The sequence below is a fragment of the Accipiter gentilis genome, chromosome 26 (assembly GCF_929443795.1).
Source record: "Accipiter gentilis chromosome 26, bAccGen1.1, whole genome shotgun sequence".
Classification (NCBI taxonomy): domain Eukaryota; kingdom Metazoa; phylum Chordata; class Aves; order Accipitriformes; family Accipitridae; genus Astur; species Astur gentilis.
The window spans coordinates 19,298,028-19,319,495 of record NC_064905.1 but is presented as its reverse complement, the minus strand read 5'-3'; the positions used below and the strand labels follow the sequence as shown (position 1 = coordinate 19,319,495).

Sequence of the window (21,468 nt, the reverse complement as noted above, 5' to 3'; positions counted from 1 at the left end):
TCTTGACAGAGCCTGCTGGATTTCAGGACCTCAGAGCCGCATTCTTCAGGCTGTGGGAGACGGGGTAACACTGCCTGAGAGGCAGAGCCATGTCAGAGATGGGTTTGCTCCTTCTCTGGACAGACTCACCTGCCTGCAAGTGTGGTGGGGAGCAGCTGTGCAGTGGTTCAAGGTCACTTGTGGAACAGGCTGGGTCAAAGCAATAGAATCTCTGAACACACTGAGCGTTTGCAGGCTTTTGAATGAATGCTGAGAAAGAAGAGGATGCTCTGGTATTTGTACAGTAGGAGAATACAGCGATGCCCCCGTGAGACCAGCTTCCATGGTGTAAATGATTTTACACAGGAGCAAAACATGGTCCATAGTTATGAGTTCGAATGAGAAAAGGGGCTTTGTGAAAGCTCTCGGGCAGTGGCCCTGCCTGGCAGAGCGTTTTCCTTGTTCCAGGCAATGCAAAAAGTCCTTGATAACTGGTTTTGGTCACACTGGGAGGTGGTGCTGAGAGCTGAGAATCTCATCAGGTGGGAGTTTTTTCATGGCCCTTTTTTTGCAAAAGGACCTGAATTCAGACAAAGCAAATGGCACATCACAGGCAATCCCAAGGAAATCCATGGAGCTATTTATAGAGCCAGTGGCTAAAGGAGCAGATGAGATGTGAGGCCAGAAGCAAGTCCATGTGATTTGAATTACAATACAGTTTGCTTTGGCATTTTCCTAGTTGAAAGACAAAAGTTGACCTTCCCAGCATGGTGTGACAGTGTAAAAGATCTATTAAATGCCATTGGAGGCTGTACTTTTAACTGCTTTGAAAATGCTTGTTGACAAACACTTTTTTTCTGACATTAAAATTTTGATGCTTTAAGACAATGAGACTTTAATATTCTACAGTGCAAGGGGACCAAGAAGCTTTAATCTGTACACTCATTCTGATGTGCCCATTATTTCTGTGTTAAAAATCCCTTTCTCTGCTGGAAAAAGGAGGGCCCTTCTTGCACCCAAGTGTTTCCCGAGGTACCTGCCCATGCATGCTTTTTTCTATTCTTCAATCCTTTTAGTGACACCTAGTGAAATTTGTGGAAAGTGCAGTTTCAGTTTTAAACAATATAACTGCAGTAACATGCATTTCCCAATTAACTGCTAAAGTACTGCATCTTATTTCATTTATTGCCACTTGAACTGCTGTCTTTGAAGAATGATACCAGATACTTTTTTGGCTATTTAAAAAATTTCACTTTGAGCCCACAGTATGGTCAAACACCTTATGTATTAGAGGCACAAAATTAACTTATTCTTTGATCCTTTTAACTTTATGTGTTTAGAATAATACTGTTATTAAATTTGTCTTCTATTGTTGCTGCTGTTGTTCCTCTACCAGCCCCGTTGAGAGCTGCAAGTATCTAGACTCCTACACAAAACCCCAAACTCTTGCAGGAGCTTAAGCTATGCATTTTTAATATTTATTTGGTATTCAGGATACATATAACGAGTCCTGAGCTTACTGACGAGTCGCATTTGGTCTGCTCCCTGCTCTGGATCACTCCAGAGTGGATGTGAAGCCCTCTTTCATCAGCAAATGAAGCTTTCAACAGAGATGGAAAACGTATGCCTACTATCTAGAGAGCAGGCTAAAGACTTCAAAGGAAGAGCTTCCTCTTCAGAGAGAGTGTTTGTATGCAATAGCTTTTGAAAGCATAACCTCTTCTTTCTCAAAGTACAAAACCAAGTGGCTTCTGTAAAGGTTTATGCTGGTATGGATTTCAGCTGTGCAAATGATATGGCAACCAATACAAACCAGGCTCATAAATATTTGGAAAAAGTACAAACCAGCTTCAAACAGGCCAATATTAGATGACTGGAACTAGTTAAAAAAAAAAAGAACCCTAGGCCTTGCTTGATCTAAAAGTCTTCAACCTCCCAAACTAAACAGCCCATTAAGTCAGATTCTGAACAGGAGGACCTGAAGGACCAACTGGAAAGGCTGAATGCTCACTGGAAAAAGACCCAACTGGGAGTGTCACTGGGCAGGCACCCAGCCAGGCAGCACAGGTTAAGAGGCCCAGCATCCCCAAGCAAGTTTCCAGGCCACTGGTTCAAATCTGGTATTTTATCATCCCTCTCATAGCTATAACTTCTCAGAATTTAGAAAATGAAGACTTTAAGGGAAAAATTAATTCAAGTACACCAACAGCAACAGTTCAAACATTTTACTAAATCAATTCACACAATTTCAAAATTGTAAATATAATTAAGGACAACGGGGTTTCTGTATTTTTTCTTCCAGATTTATCCTTAAGACAATAAACAAACACAAATTAGGTTTATAGCATCTGTTCTTTTAAAAAATGAAAGGAACGCCACTCGATGTATTGATAAAGCACCACAACACAGTTACAAAATAGGGTTGGCCTGTTTCTTTCACAAGTAAAAGACTACATACTCCTAACAGCTTTCTGCTTCAATCCATACTTCATTAAAATAAAACTATAAAATCTCCTAGATTACACTAAGTTCAGACGATGCCTGGTATACAGTGCATTAACAGCAGTAATGCCAACTATCAGTGCCAACATAAAACATTTTAGAAAGTAAAAACAAAACAAACAAAAAAAAACCCCAAACAAACAAAAAAAAAACCCAACAGAAGAACGACCTTTATTCCCCTAGGTGAGCAAAATTTAAAATAAGGGATGCTCTGCTTCACAATGAGTTAAGGATTTGGGGAGGACAATGGGTAGAAGAAGGGGCTGGTACTGTAGCTTTCTAGGCTTAGTTGGCATCTAGTTTGGCCATTTCCTGCACATATATCCCTATACTCTCGCTGTCAAAGAGCACGAAGTACACCGTCTTGATTGAAGAGGACATTGTTGACACAAAATAGCTGGAGATGGCTTTCAGGATCAGCTGAGCAGCTGTTTGCTTTGGGAAGCCATTTCTAGAAGGAGAGACAAAAAAAGGAAGAAAATCAAGACTTGCTGAACAAGTTTTTGATGGCATAACCTTGCAGGGAATGCTCCATCTTTTCTCTACTGCAGCACGGTAAATAAAGCTACAAAGCCAGTGTTTACAGTCTGAATTAGAAGCTACAAACTTGTTTGTTTAGGCAAGACTTAAAATGTTCAAACAGAAGAAAAGCATTCCTCAAAAATGAATACAGAGTTCACACACATTAATGGCTTGAACCTTACAATATCTGACGGGTCAATTATCCTCATTTAACAGACAAGTAAACCAACAGCCTGAAGTGTTCAGGAAAGCAGCATATACGTTAAGAGTGGCAGAGTGAAACCCATCCTGAAAGCAAACCAACTGTTAAAGAAAAACAAAAAGGGACAGAGAACTTGATATAGAAAATGAAGCATGAAAAGACACAAACTACAACACGGTTTTACCATCATTAATCGTTAATAATATAGCAGAAAATTAAAGTAGTTACTTGCACAGCCTTGCTGCAGACTGAAAAAGGAAGAGAGAATGAGTTCTAGTAGCTTTGGTAGTGAGAAACAACACTGGCAACACTCTTACCATTTCAAATGTGGCAGAAAAAGCGAAGCAGGCTGAGTGAAGGTGAGCAAGTCTGCTCTCCTGGGTCACAGTGAGCCTTGTCCAGATGGGGTCAGTCTAACTTTACTGGGCTTGGGAAGCCAAAGTAGCTGTCAGGGCTAAGGACAGACTTAAGGGACTGCATGGCTTTTCTAAGCCAACCTCAGCAACACTTCCAACACTGCTTACACCCTTTTTAATTACAGGCTGATTCAATGTAAGTACAGTCCTAAGAGAAATATCGTGAAAGACATCTGCTTGGTATCAACCAGAGAGATCTAAAACCCAGAGGCCTTTCTACTCCTCTAGCAATGCCTAAAGAAGAGGCTCCTGCCCCTTTCTTCTGGAGGAGGCACAGACAAACAGAACAAACCTTGCTGCTTTCTCAGATGACAAAACTGTGCATGACTGAATTTCACTGTCCAACCCGGGAACCCTTCTTACAAGCTTTTTCACATTTTTATCTAGCAGCCCGCATCTGAAGGTTTCATCTAATCTTAAGACAGGTCAAGCACAAGTAGAATGGTCTGAACAAAGCCATGATCTGAACTGTAATTTTTACAGGTCATGGCAAACTCCTGAAATTACACCTGGTAGCTACTTTGTGGCCTAAGCTTTGCCACTGTATTACTCATGAAGTACTGCTGCCCACCCCAGCCAAAGTCTGGGCACTCTCTGAGCTGCAGCAATCAGTCTGAAGGTGATGGGATATGTTCACTCTGTTATGAGTAGGACCCAAACAGAATTTGAAAGACCCCACTGAAGATCACCTGGTTCCTTGACACGCACTTACAGATTAACAACGGTCAATACTGCCTGTTACAGAGTGCGTACTTTTAATACAACTAATAATTTACAGATTACGCAAATGGCTGAGTTTCTCAGAGTTTCCTCAGCAATTTGAAGAAGCTGGGCTAAATTCACCTCTGTTGCACTAACAGGTGCAACATCACTTAGCATTTGCTCACTGAAGCACCAAACTCTGATAATGAAACGCTGTTGTACTCTCCCTCTCATTACATGCCGCAAGACACAAAATGAGAAAGGCAACTGCCTGTGTCATGGCCCGCTTACTGCACATTACCTTACCATAAAGTATACTCCGAGAGCAATTCTGTGGTAGTGCTGCCTGTAAAGTCATATTATACATGCTGCCTGAAGATAATGCTTGCGATATTTCAAAAATGATGACATGAAATAGCTCATGCTGTTTCTTTCTTTTCTGAAAATGCCCGATATTCTCTTTTACTGAAGAAGAAAAGGAAAAAAGCATTGTGAGAAAACCTTGTACTCTTCCAAAGCCAAATGAGCTGGTCAGAAAGAATCAGCTGTGTGACAAGTTAATCAACTGAGAGCATAGTTTTGACATCAGAGCTACTTCCTACTGTTGGCTTACACAGAGAAAAAGACACAGACTCAGCATGCCTCCACATCTGATCACTTGCTAGTTACTTATGAATGCTGCATCCTGGCTTATATTGAACAGATCTTTAAGGAATTTTGCTCCTGAGCAGGAATTGTCATGCAGGGCAGCATCAAAATCAGGGTATACGCCATTTCTGAATTGCTCACAGTGGACTCTGAAGTCATACAACTTCCACTTCGGTAGTGCTCCAGCAGGGTGGTCACAACAGGGCAAACGGGAGAAGAGCAGCCTGGCAAGGGGAGGGATGCACGCAGGGAAGCCAATTAAAGTAAATTGTTTATGACCACTCTCCCAAAAGAAAGGAAAGAGACAGAGCAGAAAAATCAGAAGAAAGGTGCTGACCCAATGGCCCTGTGTGGGCTGCAAGAAACAGAAGCCTCTTGCGTCAGTCTACAGGTCTGAGTTAAATTCCTGTGAAAAGGCAGTTTGAGACTTTAGTCAAGCTAGCGTCAATTCAGATCAAAGTCAGAGCCTCAGAATGAAATCCCTACTCCGAGGATGATTTTATGTTCAAGCTCTAACTCTCCTTTCCCTGTTCTCCTGCTGGCCCTACCAGACTGAACTCCAGGCTACCTTTGTACAGCACCCAACTTGTGCTTTCCACAAGTTGGCTGTAGCTGAGCATCTGGCCCACTGAATGCTACAAGTATGCTATTTTATTTCCCCCTGTGATTTATTTGAACTGCCCTCATGTAATCCCATTCCTCAACTATAAAAGAGAACGAAACTGTTTATGTGGGTTTATTGGGTGATGTCTGCTTGACAGATGTCTGTACTAGAACAGCTGCATCCATGTGGTGTCTTCGGCATTTGCTGTCTTTAAAAGCTTTACTTTTATTTTTTTTAACGCTTCTGACTTAATAAAAACAAGTAAAGAGTATTGTCAAAATATATTCTGTTCTCTTCAGAATTAATTTACGCTTGAGCACCTCCAATTAAGAGAAAAAAATAAAAAAATACACAACCTCATATATTTCTGAAGGCCTGTTGATCCCTCTCCATCTTTTAAAAGCACCACTTCAACTGCCTTGAGTGAGAATGACGTGCACATGCCAAGTTGAGAACTTAGCCACAGATCTTGCCTGTCAGTAACCAGATTTCATAACAGAATGTGAATCTCATGATTGTTCAGGGTTTCATCATCTTCCAACACCAACCAACTACTTTGCAACAAGGGTTGTGAATAGTTCTTTTCTGGGAGCTATCCAGAAAAGAAAGGGCTCTGTGGAAGATACTTTACATAATCTTGCTTTAGGCACCTACATAACCAATTCCATAGTCACTCTACAGTCCGTGGAGGAATACAGTTTCTCCCAAAGAGCAATTCAGAGCTTCTCTTTGTACCGACTAGCCTGTGAACCTGACAGCTAATTCAAGGAGGGTTAGTATGCACCCTCCAGTATACTTCTCTGCCATTCTACAAAGTAAGCTCATGTTACCTCCTTAAAATGACACCCATGCAAATTAACCATATTTGGAGCTTTGTCTGACGCAAGTCGCTTAAATTTATTATTCTAGTGAAACTTCTATTTCTTTATTGTCATTCACCCAAATGACACTTCCTGCCCTAACCCACAGAATATGCAGGAATTAATCTAGTGTTGCAACACGGCACAATGGGAAGAATATTCTTGCTGTACATCAGCCAACTTCTTTCAGGGCAAATTTGAAAGGGGCAGTTGTTCAGGGTTAAATACACAACTGTGTAATTCAGCCTAGATTTGGCCCTTGGTCTTCATACTGAGCCATCATTACGGGCCAAGCCTTCCAAACCTCCATCCCCAGCCCAAACCCAAAAGCCTCAGATTAAAAGCATAGTCCATATTCAGACCCTTAAGAACGTTATCCAACTTTCAAAGGCACTGAGCATCCTGTACAAAGCCAGAGGACTTCAACTTTAGACTTTGGCCTTCAAAAACCTTGGCAAAGGCTTCTAAGGCTTTTTTTTTTTCTGAAAGAGTCCTATCATGTAAACTGCATGGAATTGAGCTTATGAATTTTGGGTGAAAGCTTGAAGTGACTCTGCAAATCGTGAGATTCAAGGCACTTCAGGTTTGCTGCTTAAACAAACACTAAACCATGTTTTCTGGCCATCCTAAGACATAAATTGCAGTAAGTTTAATTATGCACTAAAGCTAGGTAAAACAGACCCCTTTTCTTCATGTTCTCCACATCCTCAATTTACATGAATGAACTGATAGTCTGAAAAAAGTCTTCTAATATCCTTTTAAAAAGTTCATTTCATGCTTTTTAACCTATTTGCATGCTTTAAGATTCTGCAGGGATCACTACAAGACCTGCGAAAGCTGAACTAATATTCAGGACAATACTGCAGGCTCCACGCACAGCTTCAACAAACCTAGAAGAAACATTTCATTTAGGGAACTGATTTAAACAAAGAAGAATAAAGTCAGCATTGTAGCAATAGGTTTTGTACATGAGAAGGGACTGGAACATATGAGATGGCACTTATAAAATGTGACCTATTTGGCATTGGGTTTGTGTAACAGCCTTACCTGCCACTGCCAATTGAAGGAAATGCAATTGATTTCAGCTTCTTTTCATCAGCCAGAGCCAAGCAGTTCTTCACTGTCTTTTCCAGCAGCTCCTCACATTTGTCTGAGCCCCAACCTGGGCTATTACAGTGGATCACAAATTTCGCAGGCAATCCATGGCCAGCACTGACAACAGCTAGTAAGAAACGAAAGTGAAACATAATTGCTTTCCTCTCCTTAGGATTAAAAGAGTGCATATGTGATTAAAAGAGCAAACAATTGACAGACATTCCTTTAGCCCCTGTGAATGTTTTAGATTACAAATCACACAGCCTTAAAATATAACAACATGATTACAGAGACTTTGTGTTTTCCATTTCCAGCTGTACTTTGCTGTGGTAATTTAGAAATCATAGCTATAATCAAGCTTATTTTACAGAGAGCAAGAATTCATGGCTGACAGCAAAGGAAACACATTTATATTGGGGATTGTGCAAACTTGTGTAACGTATAAGGAAAAAAGGCAGCAATCTGTTAGAACGTAAAGCTGCTCAAGGGATGATCTTGCTTTGGTTCCCTTTATTGCAGAGCTACAGTACATACCAGCATGCTGGACAGTCGCACAGAGTTATGACTTGTGTGACCTTCAGCTACTCCTGCTAAACACACAGTTTGTTTAGCAAGCTTCTGATCACACTGCAGCCCAAACTGAATCAGTTCAGAGCTATTAATGCTCTGCAAACTGTTAAGGAAGGCTGGAAAAGAGGTGAAATAAGATTTTTGCTATATTTCCAGTTTTGTTTCTGAGTAAATGTAAAGAAGACATTTTGTGTGATTTCAAGACTTTGGACCTGGTCTTATCCAAGCTTTTTTGTGTATGTGTCATCCAAGACCACTTAAACAATTCTGGTTTTACTTTACTTCATCACATTCTTGACAGACGGTTGGACAGGATGCATTTATAAATTCACAATGTTCGATTCACACTGTTTATATACTAACAGGCAAGGCCTTGTATGTACAAAGAAACGGAGAACAATTTTTACCATGCTAATCATGTATTATCACCATGACCCTACCATGGACATGTGGGGATTAAAAGGATACAGCACAGCCTGCCTACAAACTACCGACAGTCAGGGATTCGCTAGACAAGAGGCCTTCTCTCAGCAGAAGAACACATTCTGGGTTCACCACATCCCATCACAGAGCAACAGAAGACTGTGCTCTGCTTGCCAGGAAACAGAATAAGAGGATCACTGCCATTTCTGAACTCACAGGTCTGTGGTTGCAATTAAAAACTTGCAACTTTAGTTTGCTTTAAAAAAAAAAAAAAAAAAAGTAAAAAGAGGGAGAAAAGAAAAACACCCTAATCACAAGCTGAGGGAGGAAAAATACCTAGTTGAAATCTCAAGCGAGCATACACTGAACCTTCAAAAAAGACTCAGCCCCCTTAAAACACACTCTTTGGGATATAAACATACGTGGCCACAAAACTGTAGTTATAAAATGGCAGCTTATGTCTTCAAAAACAATAATAAAAATACCAATAAATTCAAAAAATCAGGTTTGTAAAGGTGCTTAGAGGCCAGAAATCCTCTACTCCATTCTGGAATGTTTATGAGGCATTTTGTTATTTAAGTATAGTAGAAATAACTCTTGGAGCATAATCATCACATATGGATACTATCCTGTAGCTGCTGCAGGAAAGAGAAAATAGACTTTGCCATATGGCATTCTGACCGGAGGTTAATCAGAAGAGTATATTTTGAAGGACAATGGAAGCACAAGCCTTCATGTTCTTATGGGTTTGCAGATTCTCAGCATGTTGAATAGCCTTAGTGTTAGGCAACGTTAATTTGTCATAATGTGCAACTAAAACGTTGGCAGATTCAGAATACATCATAAATCCAAGAAAAATCTATTAAAAGCAGCTGACATATCTCTAGTCAGATGTGAAATGTGGATAATATCTTCATCGTGAAAGCCTAAAACTGTATTGATACGCATCACCAACTTTAATATTTCTCAGGGAGTGTTTTCCAGGGTAGTCATTAATTAACTCATTAGGATTCTGTTGAGGACAACTGTTAATTACCAAGAGCAGTTGTCCCTTACTTCAAATGCAAATGCTCTGAAAGGGGAAGTAACTTAAGCTTTTGCTGTAGAAACAGAAAGAGAGAACCATGGACACGCTCTGTGCTGGTTACAATTATATTCCAGGTAAGGATCCTGGTTATTGGTACATTACAGGGATACCCATATAACTGAGAAATCCGAAAACTGGATATCCTTATGGTTGAGAAATTGATGTATACCAATTCTTCTCTAGAGTCCCCCTCCAACAAGTCCCTAACAGACAGTTTCTCCCAGTGTAGTGTAGAGCTCCCCACAGACTAAGACTGCCAAGCAGCCCTCAGATTTGAGGGATGCACCGATGGCTGAGAAAAAAATCTTTTCTCTCCAGCTCGCAACCTATTTGTGAGCAGTTTAGTCTGGGCTGATAAGGAATACTGTACCGAAGTAAGCAAAACCAAAAAGTGATTCTATGTATTTTTGCAGAAGAAGAATTCCAAGAAAAACTCATTAAAAATTTTAAAAAGGAGAAAAAAACCCCCTGTATTAAGCACCAGAAGTAAACAGTTGTAATTTTTCCTGTCAGAGCTGAAGTCTTACATCTCCCCTTCAGCTTTAGTCAGAATTCGTTTACAAAACTGCGCACACTGTATTTATTTTCATAGCATAAACACAGATGGCAGAATCATCCTTCTATATGAACAACATGTATCAGCAATTTCACAGATGGTGTAAAATTATGTATCGCCATTACCAAACTTTATTACTCATATAGTAGATTTTTCTCAGATATTACATAAATTTTGATAACTAGGCATCAAAAAGTCATAAGCTTTTATAGTGATGATTTTGGCACTGATTAAACAAAGTACCCAAGCAGATGCTTAACTTTAAGCACATGCTTAAGTTCAGTGAAAGTCAGCAGCATTTCAGCAAAGCAGATGTTTAACAGAGGCGGACTCAACTGTTCTGAAAAATAAGCATGTCATTAATTGCTTTTCTGAACTGTGCCCTTAATAATCAACACTCATTGTGTACGCATGTACCTGTGAATAGCCTGCTTTTACTTGCAATATTACATCACTACACCATTTCCCAGATGCTTTGGTAAATGTTACTTAAGATGAGAAGTGTGTATTTTAACTTTGGAAAATACAAATATCACATAACCCATAAAAGTTGTCTGCAGACAGCATGAATCCAAGTGTTGTACCAGAAGGAGCTTGGCTGTCTGACTGCAACGAAGACTGCCGCAGACAGCGAAGCCAGCGCCCGCAGTGTTTTGTTTGCAGGTTTCCGAAGCGCAGAACCTCACCTCCAGCTATGTCCAACGGCCCGTTCTTTTTGCGAAGCTCAATGACAGCTTCCACAAACTCCTTGCCGCCTTTCTTTTCCAAAGTGCTCCCTGAACAGAGAATTGTTATTTTACTCCTCTGATGCCAGGTTTCCACAGCAGACATGTGACTCGTCATTATTTTTTATTACATCAGTCTAGAGTTTTCTGCCCAAACATTTTTTGGGGACTGCAAAGTAAGATCTAAACCTTTTGGGACTTCAGAATTAGCTAGTCATTAAAAACAACAACAACAACAACAGAAAGAAAAAACCAAAAAAGACAACCCTAACAACCCAAAAAACCTCACATCGGTATCCCTTGCTAACATTCTCCAATTTTAATGTCAAAACATCTGACATGACATCCCTACCTCCTTCCTTATCACGAGCATCTGTTAGTGTGAAATGTTCCAGAAGAACGTGCTAGCTCAAGAGTAGTTGAAGGTTCATAATTCCTTCCCCTAAGATTCATTTCCCCTCTCTCTTACAAATTGTTTTAAAGAGCCATTTGCCACAATAAGAATTTGAAACTCACCTGATCTTGGTCCCTGACCCCAACAGGTGGCACCAGGAATGAAACAGTCTCGTGAGTGCAGCGGGCTGCTTTACTTGGTAACTGCCCAGCTTGTTGAGCCACCTTTAACCAAGAGGAAGAGCCTCAGAAATAAGGAGAATCTCTAAGGAACATATTCCTCCAATGAACTTCTCTAACTACAGCTAAGGAGCTGGACAAAGTCGTTCTGGGAGGAGAAGAGCTGTGCAGTGTTTCAGAGCAACCAAAAGGTATGCTGTTTACAAAGGCAGTCCATCACTAAATGGTTTAGATCTTATTTTGCAGCTCTAGTTTTAAATATTAACATAAAATAAAACAGCCCAAGAAAGCATTTTCCTAACTACATAAGCATCCCACATAATTTTGCACTGTGCGTATTAATTATAAAGGTAGATAAGTAAAAAGCAGTGATATCACAAAGGCTCTGATTTGAGATATTACTTTGAAAACTGATTTCCAAAAATTCAGAACTAGGATCTCTAAAGATCTAGACATTTATTTGGTGAAACCCCTTACTTTCACTGATGAAGAAAGAAAAAACGCATTTTCTGATGGAAGTGCACATACTATATGCTCAAGGAAGCAGAGCCCCTCCTCCAAGATTCAGTTTACTAAATAGGGTTATAGCTCCAAAAACTAAGAGGACTGCAAGATGCTTTTGTTTTGACACCATTGCTAAATTTCTTCCAAAATGAAGACTGAGGTTGAAAACAATGCATTTGTTTGTTCATTCAAAAACTGACTCTGTGACGCTGCCTCTATTTTCCTATTGACAGTTCATTGCTTTTGGGGTACAAAAGCTGAGGACAATTAAAAAATGTATGCCTTCTCTTTTGCTTTTTTCATAACCAATTCACAATGGGTATTTGCCAAAAGCTGGACCGCAAGGTCAGACTGCGTAGGTCAGAGTGTAATTTGCTCTTTGTGCTCCTTTAAGCTTTCTTCTAGAAATACTTCGGTCTAAGTTTATTCAAACTCCTCACTAAGAATTTTCTGAAACTCAAAGTCACCCATCGCTGTGCGACTGAGTGGAAGGCACCACCTTAGAAATCTCTTCGAAAAGACAGCAATGGCTTTATTCGTAGCAGCAAGGTGTCTTAGGGGAGTGTGCTAGGAAAGGAGATCCACACCAGAACTTATGTGCTTGGAAATGTGCTGCCCTTCAAAGGCAGCGATATGCCAGACGGCACGATACGCAGTGCCCTTTGCTGAACCAGCCCAGCAGACATGGCTGACACCAGGGTCTTATAAAATCACTCTGACAAAGAAGGGATGGGGAGGGAAAGAAACAGTCTTCCATTCTAGTTATGCTCTTGTTATATGTATTTCCATATCATTCCTATTTATATTTGTATATATTCCAGTTATACTCCCCCTGAGTCCATGAACTCAGATCAATCCTAAACCCCACGACATTCATAATCCTTAATTTCTCATTTCAAGGGGAAACATAATTAAGCCTCATGCAGAACCTAGGAACAGAAAAGATCTATTAAGTAGGTCATTTCTTTGCCATTGCAAAGCTGTTGTACATTTAATGGAATTTAGCCTAGTTTGGTTTAATTCAATCCAGAAGGATCAGCTTTTTCCCTTCTACTGGGAATTAATTTATAATTAAAAGCAATGAACAACCCTGTCAGTTTATTTCACTGAGCTCTCCTCTTGCAGATTGGTACAAAGAAGAGCAAAAGTAGTATTTGGTATGAATCAGTGAGGTTTTCTGCATTTACTCCTCAATTATGTTCTTCTGATTAATAGTGAGGGTTTATATTGAAAATGTATTTCAGAACTATGTTGTAAATTAGCTTTATCTGGGAAAGGACATACTGTATTTAACCATTTTCCACTACATTAGCAAGTTTCTTGATGGAAGTCTTGCTTCACAGCTTCAAGGTTAGCAGCTTATTTGCTCACAGGCATAAATATGTGTCACTCCCATGAGAATAAGATCATTATCTCATGCTTTCCAAGCAGGCATTGGTATCAGTGTTGAAAACAGCGTTAGCAGAAATTTAGGCTCTAAAATTCTCAGGATAAGCCCCCAGTACATTTAAATTGTTAGGGAGAAAAACAACAAAAATTAAAAAAAAAAAAAATAAATTTAGATGGGTAAAAGTTAATCATTGGAAGCTAAGCATTTGTGCACTTCTATTCTTTCTTACAGCAGTCAGAGGCAACAGGAACCTACTCTAAGGAATGAGCAGTACAGCTTCAAGAGACAATTTTCTTTGTAGGGTAGCAAAGCATTTCTTTGTCAAAGGGTAGGAGACAAGCACATTAGCTAAATGGGTCTGACAGACTTTAGAAGCATGTTCTTCAGATACAGGGTATTATGACACTTTTATTTTAATGTCTCTGCATAACGTTTAGCCAGCCAAGTCACAGCTGTTCCTGCCCAACAGGCTACACAGAGCTACACTTGTCTGCACGTTACTCGGAAAGTAGCCCCTTCAGAAAAAGCAGGTGGTGTAGGACATGCCAGCTCTGCAGCAGGACGCGTGTCCCTCCAAGCCAGGACCGAAACAGGGCCTCAGGTGTGGAGGAAGACCACGTGCATAGCGATGATGAGGTTAAGACGAGATGTAGAACAGAGGCTGGGATCAGGTGACTTTTTTTAAGCGTGGTGGGTCATCACCCTTACCAGCAACTTCTGTGTTCAGCCCAGGTTCTGATTTGCCTTCTCAAATTACCAAGGCAGTTCAGTTAAAGTACTGCTACCCTTTTACAAAATCCTTCAAAGTACTGTACGCAGAGAGGGGTATTACTAAGGTAAGAGTTACTCAGGTGACACTTAAGATACAGAATTAAGAAGTCTGTCATGTTTTCTATCATGCTTTCCCTCATCGGTGTAGCTTAGATGACCGACCGCCTGAAAAACATAGGTAGCGTCACTAGCCGTGTGCTTTTGGACGTGAGGACCGTTGAGCAGGGCTACAAAGGTAATAGGTCCGTAAGGTAAAATACGAAAAAACTAACCAATCTTAAGAGTTCAGAAAATACAGATGGGCTAGATCCAGCATGTCAGATGTGAACATCTGAAACTTGGCATGGAGAGGGTGTACTGGAACTCGTTAGAAATCTAAAGATCAAGACTCAAACCATATTCAGAACAGGCATTTCACATGTCAAACAAACAATGCGGTAATTCATTTTCCTTGGTCACATGCCTGCATTGAACGTACTGTTCCTGCACTTCAAATTTTGGCGGTGCATTCTATTGTTACTTCTGAAAGTCTGATTTGGTGATAAAAATCAAAAACGCCTACTGAGTTTGCAATTATTCATTTCTTTTTATTATCGGTCAGGACTGCTGGAAGCGAGAAATGAATGCAAATCTGCATAGCTACAACAAGCTTGTGGCTGCTGATTGACCATGCACACACATACAAACTCCGCAGCACTGAACTTTCCATTACCTACTTCACCACCGGTGTAGAAGTCAGAGTTTGTCGGGTGAACGACAGCATCACTGTCGATCGTGGCAATGTCAGCCTGTACAACTTGCAACTACAACAGGTAAACAGATGTATATCAACCACGTTGGACAGAGACCCAGCACAGGCTCTACATTTACACATGTACCAACGTCCATATTTTCCTACCTTTACATCTCCAAACCTTGCGCCAAAGGAGTATGCTGAGTTGTGTGTGCAGGTGTGTGTAGAGAAAGGGGTGTAGGGAACAGGAGGAGGAATATTGAGTATGACATGATCAAATAAATGTTAAAATGACAGGTCAGAGCAATCACATGAGATCATTTCCAAAATTTTAAAATCATCTAATACCCCATTTCACTTTGCAGAAACCTAGAACAACCAGTTCCCCACAGAGCATGACACTAAAATATGGAATCTGTTTAAAAAAAGAAATTCAGGATCATCAAGCCAAACAAAATAACTAGTTTCTCCATTTTGTCAGCATCAATAAGCTGACATGCACTAAACTTCATATGTATGGTGATTCATCATTTTGTTTCTAAAAATGACAGTCTCCTTCATATGGAGGAAACCATGTATTGCAGACAGGGTTGTAGCGAATTTGCTTTAAAAAACATAAATGAATGATCTTCTATTTTAAAAGTAAGGCATATTTTCTACTTATGTGTTGGAATGGCTGAGACACTTGTAAGAATATATTTCTGAGAAAGGCTGATTTAAAAATTAGGCTTCTTAACTATTTTTGTTGTTAAATTACTTGTGTACATTCCCATAGGAAATGCAGTAGTAGAAGAATTATGGGTTGTATCCATTAAGGAAGTTTAAAAAAAAGACAGTAGCAGGTGTAATCAAATCATAAGGGAATGCAGTACATAATGCATGAAAGTTAATTGTTTTGCTTCTGCTGAAGAAGAATTTTTTAATATTTTTTTTTCCAATCTGGAACAAGATAGAAGCTTTAAAAGCGATACACCATCTATGATAGTATCTACAAGTTCATTGTTGGTATACTATCAGTATTTGTTTTCAGCTGAATGTGAAAGTGACAGGGAGTACTTGAAGCATAATCGAAACAAATTATTTGACTGAATTAAACATGAAATCAAGGTAAGAAAGATTGGGGGATAGTTAATTATTTAATCATTCCTCTTTAAAAATTTTATGCCTACTCTGAGTATCAGAAAAACACCCAAGATTGCAGTTAGAATGGAGAAACTGCTTATTTTGAAAACAACCTGACAAAAAAGTATTTTAGTCCTCAAAGTATCCAAATAAGAAACCCCCCAAAATAGCTAACAGTCACATATGATCATTATGGAAAAGAATTTAAATGATTTGTTTTAACTGCAATCAACTTGAAGACTAGCAATAGCTGCAAGTATTCAGATTTGGTGAAAGTCTTTTGAATATAGTTCTTCAACAAAACAGAACCTGCAAGATTTCAATTTCTGCTCTTATTAAAAGTATTAAGCCCTAGAGAGTAAATTCTGGGTTCCATAATTTCCATGTGACCGTTAGTTGTGTCAACCCATGCCCCATTTACCTAGGTCATCTTTAAGGTCAATGTCAGCATTGGTAGGATTGATAATGGCCTCCACCTCGAAGCCGGCTAAATTACTGATTTCACTGTGAATAAGGTTCAGCTGAAAAGAAAAGCATGAGGTGGGAAATAACAGGACAGCTGGGAAATCACAGAGAAGCTGCAGAAAAGTGAGCTTTGCAACACAGATGGAGATAGCATCACTGCAAACAAATATGCAAAATAAAAGGCAGGTCATAAAGGAGGGTTATTATCAAAAAAAAAATTTCAAACACAAGACTCAAACACTGTTCACACTGGGAGGACATGGATGTACCTACTAACAAGCTCTGTTTTGGCTTTATGCTCACCACTATTTGGGATTCTTATTTTGACATTATAAGAGGCTATTTGTTTCTCCTCAAAGTATAGATGAAGGACACTCTAATAGTTTCTTAAGCATCAATTAACTGGATAAAAGATGCTGCTCCTCCTTCTTCAAGCTAGCAAACATGAGCCTATCTTTGTGAAAGCACACACTTGTCTCCAGCGATTCCTCCATCCTAACGAGAGGACGTGTTTCTTTTCCTTTCCTTCTTAGCGGTCACCGTAGTCTGTATTGCAGGCACTTCAGTTTTTATTTGCACAGTTCTGCAGCCTTTGTGAATGGCTGGTCACATACTGTAAGCAGGCACTATTACGTGCTTATTGCTTCTAGTTTTTATTTTATTTGCTTTACTTCCTTTTGTTATTTATGAAAATAGAGATTTTTAACCCCACCCACCAATGAGCATTAACTCCTCTCATTAACACCCATGTATTCCAAGCATGCCTCTCAATTTCTGTTTTAATTGTTACAGAATCAGAAGGATTTCTCATGGGCACACAGTAAACTGAGGAAGTCAGCACAGATACCTAGAGATTAACCTCACATCCGCACGACGTGCTCTTAAAAGAATAAAAAGAATTAACGAAATACAAGGAAGTGCAGATTTCAAGTTCTAGCAACACATTTTGAGCAGGAGTTACAAACTATTATATAAAATAAGAAGTCAATGGGAAAAAAATCAGACCAGCAATGGTAACAAGCTGATCCTGCCATGTCATACTAGTAAGGATGTTTTTTTGGAAGTGCTTAGAGGTGTAAAGTGATAGCATTTTGCTTACTACTGACAGTTTGGGTATCTCATCCGAGTACGTGACCCACACCACAGAAACAACTCTGTAATTTGAGGCAATTTGATGCAAATGCCAAACTTGGCAAAAGTCAAAACTGCAGTACACTGACAGGTATGTGAAGAAGTTTATAACCAGGGGTTTGTGACACTGCTTCGTAGCCAGTGTTGGGAAGTCTGATTTCACACACACCAGGTTTACTACAGCCAAAACTTAAAATACTTTAAAGTGCAAAAAATTTTCCACACTCTTTCATAGTGTATTTCCCCATATCTACATCATAAATTATGTTTATATCTACAACACGCATTTCAAATGATGGTTTCAGTAGCTGATTAGGCAATATGGAAAGCAACTATGAAAGAGAAAGTTCTCATTCATTTATGCAAGTTCTGAAGCTAGCTGCAGTTAAGCGAGGCTTTCCTTCTAATCCAAAGCCCACTGGGTTCAGCCTATGAAGCATAAGATATACATTCAGGCACAGCAATTAATCTCAACAATAACTGAATTTTGTCTCTTGGTCTGTAATCCACATTCTGTAAACTTAACTCTTCAAATCTCCTCCTTGTGTATGTCAGTTTACTAGTAGGGAATATGAGCCCATTTCATGTAACCAATACAAGTGAATGGGTCATTTACAGAGGCCAACATCCATATATTTAAGTTTTATGAAAAAATTATTTCCATTTTATTCATGTGATTATATGAATTGACCTTCTTTCTCTTTTTAAAAGCCTGCAATTTTGTGTAATTTGCATATGTTGCTTGAGTAAACTATGTTCCCTCAAAATAGGGTGATTTTGGCTAAAAATGAGTGTAATTCAGCCCTGTTTTAAGTACAGGTCTGTCCGGGAATTTGTAATAAAATCTAAGAAAGCTTGCTTTCCAAATAGCTTAGAATCCTTTAATACTTCACACGTGGCGAGTTATTCATACTTGAGTTTGAGTCTTGAGTTTGACTACAAGCAACTGCTGTTTAAAAAAAAAAGTCAAATCAAATCAAACCAAAATGTTAAAAGAAACTTTATGAATTTTGAAATAAAAAAACAACAACAAAACACATGCACACACCAAAAGACTGTTTTGTGGAGATCTTAGTATGTTCCTAAGCATATAATGTTCATTTTATAGGTGACTCTCTTTGGTCCCTAATTCTGTGTTCTACAAGTTTTTGCCCCAGATCTATTGGCTGCAGACCATTTTGGTTTCAGACTTTTAATCTATTTCTGTGCCTACTCATATGTGGAATTTACATAGCAACCAGCTGGTAATTCATGTTTCAATTTAACAGCAACAACAAAATGTTTAAAAAGCTGCCCATCACTGATAGCATGTGTTGGCAGCTAAGTATTATTTTGCTAAATTTTGCATTTACTGTTCAATGCACTCTTAGCTATCTGATTGCCAAAAACAATTAAAAAAAAAAAAATCAGAAGTTTCACCATAGAATTAAATCTTCCAATGAGCAATTGCTCAATTTTGCTACGCAATAGCATGAAGCATGTATTAGATAGAAGAAGTGATCCCCTAAAGGGCCAACTTTAAAAAAAAAATAAATAGGCACAACTTGCATACATATGTGCAACAAAGAATGGACACAACTTTAGGTAACATTTAAATTAAATGTTAGTTAGATAAAATGCAGACGGCACTTAGCACATCCATGAGTATTTTCTGAACCAAGACTTGCATTTCTTATTTCAGACAAAATTACCTTTAAAGCCTTGGAACTTTTTCTGGTATGAGTTTCAAACAGAAAACTGAAGATGCCTGTTGCAGACAACAAGCTGAGGTCTCTCTGAAAGTCCAAACCCTACAGCTTAGGCTTGAGGTCTTACAAGTCTGCCTCTACTCCGTAATTGTCTCAAGAAAAACAAACTACTTAATGTGCAGAATACCACATTTCCATTGGGATGTCACTCGTAGGATGTGCAATCATTTACCTATTAACTAGATTTTAATACTTAATTAGTGTAGCACTAATACATTTCTACAGGTATAACTGAAGGGTTCTTTGCCATTTCCTGACCTCTAAGAATTTCTAGCTGAATGTCAGCAGTTACCTGAAGATTTAATGCAATAACAGTACTTTTAAAAAACTAAACAATACCCAGGTTTGCAACATTCTCATTTGTGTTTTCAGTAATTAAATCTGGGGGTATTAGAAGGATGAAGAGCTGCTCTTGCAAATAAACCCCTTCCCTTTCCCTTCTGTAAACACAGAGCCAAGAAAAAGATTCTCCCCGTTAAACACTTATGAATGATGCGACACTAAGAACAGGATTATTTTCTTCCTTCTCTGCATCTAGTAAATTATTTCCTGATCTAGCAGATAGTGGTTTTGCAGACCAAAGAGACATGCTGCAAAGGTGTTCAAGGATGTCACAAGAGGTTTGAAAGATAACAATTGTTTGTTTGGGTTCTTCAGTTTCAGGTTTCTGTGTTTGCACTGTAGTTTATTAAGAACACACAGAACATGAAAGTATACTGAAAAGCCATATGTACAAATTCAAGAAAAATCAAGTAACTGTGATTAATATAAATATTTTTGCTTTTCAAATGGAAAAGCTCAAAATGCTTTAACGTATTTAGACTTCCTACCATCCATGCGAAGAGTGTAATTGTATCTCCATTTCGCAAATGGGGAAGGCAACAGAGAAAGAAGAGGTGATTTACAGTATCTCTGAATCAGCCAAAACCAGGAGCCAGGAGTCATGGTTTCCAGGCCTCCAGCTGAACCATGTAAACACACTCCCTACCCAAGAGACTAGCAGATTTTTCCTTCCCTCAAAATGCTGTATAAGGAGGGTGAGGCTATGCTCAATACGATAAAGGTCCTCCTCCAAAAAGGCAAACACCTTCTGCACTCGCACGCGTTGAAAAAAGCAACATGCACAAGTCTAAGTAATCGAACTGCAACAGTACTGTCCAGAATCACTATTGTTAGTTTCCTGTATTTATGAATACCATGTGGCACTAATTTAAGACGACTATAACAAAACCTATTTTTTTATGTTAAGCATCAGACTTAAAACTTAAATATTTTAAAAATCAATATCATCTTTTTAAACAGCAATTGCATGTAGAAATGGTGAACCAGAAGCATTTAACTGATTCAAAGTCACTAGTTTTTATAGATAATTTTTACATTTAATTTGTAAATTTCCAGAATAAATAGCAATTATTTAAGACTGCCATGTGTCACTCAAATAATTAACAACCACCACCATCTATGAGATCGCAGTCTGCTAAACCTGCATATAGCAGCAGACATCCTGTCACACCCAGGAGCCTCCTGGCCCATGCAAAATACACCTCAAGTTTAGGAGAGAGGAAGCATTCAGCTGCCACCGATTCCATAATTTAAAGTTTTACCTTTACCTTTTTTATCATAAGAAAATCAAAATTATTTTGATAATTTTGAAAATGCACATTTTGAAAATATTTTTTGGGGAATAGTCTGAAAATATTTCTAGGAATAAACCAACATAATTTTTTTTGTTGTTTTTATGCTAAATAAAAATCTCTTTGATCACTACAGTGCAAAGTTTTTTTTGCATTTTAAGCTTTCCGCATTTTCAGTCTTAAAAGAATTTAGGTTGGCCTAAATGTGCTATTTTGGGGGTAAAATCAGAACAAAGACATTAACACATTATTTATCATCTCAAACAAGATAAGAATTTCATTTTTAACTCACACATAATAGGATACAGAAAATTCCTATATTTGTTAGGCATAGCCTACTTTTCTTTGATTTTTACACTAACCACTTGCTGCCTGGGAAGAATTTCTCACAGGGAATCAAAAGCAAAATATAGTCTGTGCTAGAGACATCTCAACAGTGCCTATGCGTTCTCTACCCCTCAGAAAATAATCCATTTCATTTGGAGTGTTCCGTCACAGGAGACAAA

The 21,468-nt window shown here is 38.8% G+C and overlaps 1 protein-coding gene across 9 annotated transcripts in view; it reads right to left on the bottom strand.

Annotated features, from left to right (window-relative positions):
• Window positions 1-2,175: 2,175 nt before the first annotated feature.
• LOC126050852 (core histone macro-H2A.1) overlaps window positions 2,176-21,468 on the bottom strand; it is a 47,508-nt gene continuing 28,215 nt past the window's right edge. The window contains exons 6-9 of one of the 9 annotated variants that reach the window (XM_049829276.1): window positions 14,842-14,932; window positions 10,853-10,942; window positions 7,483-7,657; window positions 2,176-2,932 (exon numbers count right to left, since the gene is read on the bottom strand). In XM_049829276.1, coding sequence (XP_049685233.1) covers window positions 2,767-2,932; window positions 7,483-7,657; window positions 10,853-10,942; window positions 14,842-14,932 — 522 coding nt within the window. In that variant the 3' untranslated portion in view covers window positions 2,176-2,766. Of the gene's footprint in view, window positions 2,933-7,482; window positions 7,658-10,852; window positions 10,943-11,407; window positions 11,510-14,841; window positions 14,933-16,405; window positions 16,506-21,468 lie in introns of those variants that run through there. The other 8 variants (XM_049829277.1, XM_049829275.1, XM_049829274.1 and 5 more) reach the window with 8 other exon arrangements.